At 47.3% G+C, this 5373-nt stretch overlaps 2 protein-coding genes across 2 annotated transcripts; one reads left to right on the top strand and one right to left on the bottom strand.

Annotated features, from left to right (window-relative positions):
- Positions 1-1243: 1243 nt before the first annotated feature.
- BGZ61DRAFT_544997 (uncharacterized protein) lies at positions 1244-2549 on the top strand (the record flags this gene model as incomplete). Its single annotated transcript, XM_046255285.1, has 4 exons — positions 1244-1351; positions 1414-1493; positions 1570-1972; positions 2031-2549. 4 exons carry the CDS (start codon positions 1244-1246, stop codon positions 2547-2549), a joined length of 1110 nt encoding a protein of 369 aa, XP_046113268.1.
- Positions 2550-3565: 1016 nt separating this feature from the next.
- On the bottom strand, positions 3566-5277 carry BGZ61DRAFT_545000 (uncharacterized protein; the record flags this gene model as incomplete). Its single annotated transcript, XM_046255286.1, has 5 exons — positions 3566-3997; positions 4093-4351; positions 4415-4444; positions 4487-4761; positions 4816-5277. Coding segments are annotated over 5 exons (1458 nt in total), but the record flags the coding sequence as incomplete, so codon positions are not given.
- Positions 5278-5373: the final 96 nt, after the last annotated feature.

Genomic DNA, 5373 nt, shown 5'->3' on the forward strand with positions numbered 1-5373 from the left:
CTTAGTGATGATTGGCTGAATGATTACCCTCCTAGCCAGCTTTGCATAATTTACGAACGGGGCAAAAGTCTACCGAGACCCAGCTCTAAATTTGCATAATAACTCAGGACAGGGGTCGGCAGATAGTTAATAAGATAAACTTATGCTTTTAACTGAAACTTGCGCTAGTAGGAGTTGAAGGAATTATTAGATCAGCGTCTGCTAAGGGTATAGGCCCGATAAGCACAACTATTATGCATTGCGGATCCAACAGAGGCTTAAAGTTCGGGTTTTGATGCGAATGCGAGTGCGAATGCGAGAAAGGAAAAAGAAGTCGAAGCCGTTACAATTTACTCAGCCTCTTATACCATAAACTTAACAAATTCAGACACCTTGGCGTCGTTGCAAAAACTGAGGTAACCTTTTTAATCAGTCGAATGTGACGATTTTGCGGGTAAGAATAGAAACTGACTATGCTAAGGTGTCTGAATTAGTTGAGTTATACGGAGTACAGTATGTTAGATTATATACCTGCACAATCACAGCTATAATCATCAGTGGGGTATCCTACACTTTTGCCCAAAATAGCGCGGCTGGGAATCCAACACAGCATTATGAGGCTATTCATACCGCCTTTCTTTCCCTTGTTGCATTAACCCCGCAATCTTGCTAAAAGGGCCCGCCTGTCTATCTACCCCCTGAATAAAGCCCCAATTGAATTAATGCAATAATTAAGTTTAGAATGTTACAAGCCTACCCTTCAACCATTATGATGGGGATAGCCAACGGTGGTAGTACTTCCGCCTAGCGACTATGCCGTCGGTCCTTGCGGCCGATCTCTTCCTAACGGGAGAGATCTTCGCTCAAGCTTCCTGATTCTTTCTAACTTGTTAAGATCCAGGCCCGGACTTGCCGGTGACTTGCGACTCTTGGATAATAATGACACCCTAGAGGTGGGGGCAGAGCTAGCTCGCACGTACTGCAACACAGCGTAGCTCTCCTGAGCGGCGGTTGCTAGCGAAATGAACGAATTGGTCGTACGTTAGGTCGCCGAAAGTTTCATCTATACTGAGGAAGTTGCAGGGAAGTGCTGAAAAGGACTGGGGTTAACCATGTTAGTCGAATTGACCGCCAGTTCCGAGAAAATCAAGAAGAGGAAGACTTAGTTAATATATAAGCCGGACTGTAGAAGCCTCTGGTGATGCCTTATTCTTTCTTGTTTAACTCAACTTCTTCCACCAGACCACGAGTCACCGCTCTCAAGATGCACATCCCGACTCTCCTTCTTGCGCTATCCATCGCGGTGGCCGGCCTGAAGATTCCGTCCTTCAAACCACCAAAGTTTGCACCAAGCACTATTGAAAACGATGGCGTACGTCCCTCTACTGTGTTTTGTAGATTAAGTGTCTAATATTCTAATATTTATCGATGTAGACTTACGTGGGTCGCTATGATGTTCGCAGAACGATGGCCTGGCAGGACCCTAGCCCTGACACCCTCGGCAATCTCAACAGGTCAGTTGTGTCCCGCGTCCAATCTTCTTAGTTAGAAAGAGGGCCGATACTAATTATTTTCCTTCCATCTGTACAGCTACTTCTTCCTCCTCTGGGTCACTCTTGTAGATGGCCGCAAGTATCATGTCACGCTTGCCCCCAACTTCTTTGCTGGCGGAACTACTGGAATCTTCGTCCTGAACGACCTTCAGAACCTCTCGGAACAAGCTCCGGGTGGAACTGCATTCGCTCCGGGCATCGGACGGGAAGATCAAGTTTACCTTGAATCAGCAATCCAGAACTTCTCGAGCCCGGCCGGTGGTGACAATTACACCGACCTCTACTACAAAGCCGATTTTGCCGGTGTTAATCTCGATGTACATTTCTCGCCCACTGGAAAGAATCTGTACATTGGTGGAAGTGGCGGCGTCACAATCTCGCCAAACAGAGTTAGCGGAGACGACTTCCGCCGCCTCATTCCGGGGTATTCCTGGTATTGGGTAAGAAAGAAATCCGTTTCCAGCAAATGGCCATGGATGGATGTTAACCTCTCGTCAGGGAAATCCCACGATGCGCGTCGATGGCACTCTTACAGTTGATGGGCAGCCCACTGAGATTGATTATGAAAACTCTTTCGCTTTCTTTGAACGACAGTCGGGTATATTTGACATTCCGGGAGGGCACTTGGGTTTCTGGCTGTACCTTTCTAATGGCGTCATGGTACATTGCTGGACCCTGGCTCCAACTCCAGAAGGCACGCTGAGCAAGCGCGCTTGGGCAACCATCTGGCATCCTAACGGTTTACATGAAGTGGTTGAGGTTGATTCCAGCTCTCGCGCATTGGGCAAGTGGGTCAGCACAAAGACCGGATTATCATACTTTTCCAAGTTCGTACTGAGCCTGTCGACCCGAGAGGCAAGCTTTGAGATAGAACAGTCAGCCAAGTACTCGGAAGCGACGCCTGCTGGGGGTTACCACGGATACAACATCACTGAGGGATATGGCCAAGGTACTGGCACATGGGAAGGAAAGAACGTCACCTTTTTCGGGCATGTTGAGCAGCTTTCATTTATTTAGATAAGCTCTTTAGGCACGGCTCGGCATGGGAAGGGAAAGTCGGATACATCAACGCAACTAACATTCAACACCGCTACTACTACTACTTTCCGAAGCTAAACGGACTGAGGTAACTTGTAACTTTTCGACCAGATTTTCTACCTTTTTCTCATTGAATATACTACTCTGATTGGTTTGACTTGTTCAACAGAAACGTGATGAATCTACCCGTTGGCCAGGCCCAAACAATCACAGGATAGGTAGCCCACGTTATGTCCCGAATTTAGCGAACAGCCTGGGGAACTACCCTATCGTAAAAAGGCGAATTCAAGTTGTCCTTTACCGCCTTGAACATGAATGGCTCAACAATTTAGGTAGTAGAATGCAGGACTCCGGCTTTTTATAGCACTGAAGATGGAAAGAGAGACATCCCGTGCTAGATGTGTTGAATTAAGAAATCATGTGTGCCGCCCACCAATGCCAGTCTCACTCGAGATTTGGGCAAGGCATGCAGGAAATGACCGTCCATAAGATATGACAAGCAATAAAGCTAGTGTGGCCTAGAGTCAAGTGACTTTTATTAGGCGTCTTTTCCATCAGATATTGACCATACAAGCGAGACAGAGCGAGCCTACCACCGACAGATCAAATTGAAAGGCAAGGCAATGCCAATGTTCTAACGCAATTCGGGTCATGTCAGAAGAATAATGGACTGGGAATTTAGGTCTAAGCCTCTAGAGCCTACGCGGAACGAATCATGGGTTATTCAAGGCTCGGTCATAGACCGCCTCAACTATAAACTAAATACGGCACTCAATACAAGACCATTCAAATACAACTCGGTTTTTTGGCATCAATGGCGATGTCTAACTGACAATATTCCACAGCTGATAGACCGCCTTTTATATGTTCTTGCAGCTTGCCATGTCTCGTCAGCTAAGATTTGTGTTCAACCTCGGCGCGCTCGACGTCCACCTTGCCAACAGGTGAAATATTGGCGTCCGGCCCATCAAAAATGATGGAAATGTGACCGAGCCCTACTCCGGTTTGTGGGTAGATTTCAGGAGCTCATCCAAAATCCTCAATCGGTCGGCAGCGTCCGGAATCTCGTCTTTCCAATACTGCAACAATTCCATAACCTTGGTAACGAAGACCACCCATTCAACAGAAAGCACATCATCGAGCTTCGACCGCGCTGCAGCGAGCAATACTAATGCGCTCCGGGTACAGGATCGGAGCGTAAGCCACGTTCCGTGATGACGATACCGGAATCCTGGCTCGTTCTCCTTAATCCGGCGAACGCAGATCTCGAACCCTTTCCGAGTAAAGGTTTTAGAATTAAGGTTATTATATAAAATTCTATAGATTGTATCGACTATAAAAGGCCAATATATCGTCTCGTAGCAGTCCAAAAGGTGACTGTTTAGGATAAATCGCAATGGAGCATATTCATCACAGCTGTTAATGTTCTCATAGTGCGACCCTTCGAGTCTTAGTGAACTAGGGAGAGAATCGAGCCTAGAAATATATGGTGAGGTCAGTCAGAGCATTCGATCAGGGATACGACGTACCAGCTATAGGCTTGTTGCTCAAACTCGATTGTCTTGGATACTCTATTAGCAATCGAGCTTTCCGATGGCTTGAACTGGCACGTATGCGTCAAGATCCTGTTCCCAAGTCGCCTCAAAGCAATCTCAGCTAAGTAAAAGTACCAAGTTCCTTCGCCCTGAGACTGGAGACTTTTTGGGGGTGCCGGGAAGAATTCGGGATATTGCAGGTTCCAAACACTATTCTCGGCGATATTCAATTCCAATCGTAGTTCCCTATGATCGACCATGTCAGCAACCATAGCTTCGTCATGCCATCATACCACAGTGCATACTCACAGTTCAGACTTAAAGCATGTCCAGTAGATACTGTGATATATCTAAGATCCCTCTTGCTGTAAATCGCCCGACGGCGGTTGAAGTGTCTGGCAGCAAGCCAAGGCTTGGATGAACATTCTCCAAGCTTCAAATGGCCTGATCGTGGTCATGAGATACACTCCGGCTAAGAAGAAAATCTGTGCTTTAATGATGCCACTGTTGCACAATGCTGGGCCAATTCGTCGTTGAGCAGCTAAGAAAAAAGACTCTGCGCGCCGAAACTGGTCGGACTGAAAAAATACTAACGAGGTTTCCGAGTCAGACCGAATTTCGGGGACTGCAATGGTTCCCAGAGCGAATATAAGAAGCTGGTTGTGATTAGCCTTCTTGTCTGCGCGCTGACTTGAGGAGACTCGAAATACCGAAAGGCACGACTCTGCACCCCAACCCAGCCCGTTATAAACGGTGCTCTTTACGTATTTCTCGATGCACGATATCTCCAAGACAGGATTGTAAATGTGAAAATTCTTGAGGAAGCATTGCAGCAAAGATCCAGTGTCAGTGGCATCAAGGTCCGATGTTGACAGGAGGCGAGGACCCGAACTCAAGTTCCCTGTCTGGATAATGCTCTTCAGTCCTGACTGTGGACCTTGATGCTCTACTTTGAGAACTGGCCATTCTAGAGTCGTCTCGATGTTGATGGAGTAGACCTCAGAGGGTAAGAACCGTTCTGGGGTTGCAGATCTGACGCTTTGTGTCGTATCTTCTAGAGATGGCTCATGTTGAATCGCACGGGGCCCTAGTGTCTCAGGGTGTGCAATTTTGAACAGATCTTCCAACGTGTCGAGCCGTTGCAGTATGGCAAGACTAGCAGCGTCGAAACTAAAGTCAGGGTTCGCTTAGCCCACGACGATTCTCAGGGGTCGCGAGGATGAAACATCTGAGTGAAGCGAACGTGCCTTGACTTATCGCTCTCCTGA

This window comes from Ilyonectria robusta (genome assembly GCF_021365365.1).
Source record: "Ilyonectria robusta strain PMI_751 chromosome Unknown BGZ61scaffold_1, whole genome shotgun sequence".
Lineage (NCBI taxonomy): Eukaryota > Fungi > Ascomycota > Sordariomycetes > Hypocreales > Nectriaceae > Ilyonectria > Ilyonectria robusta.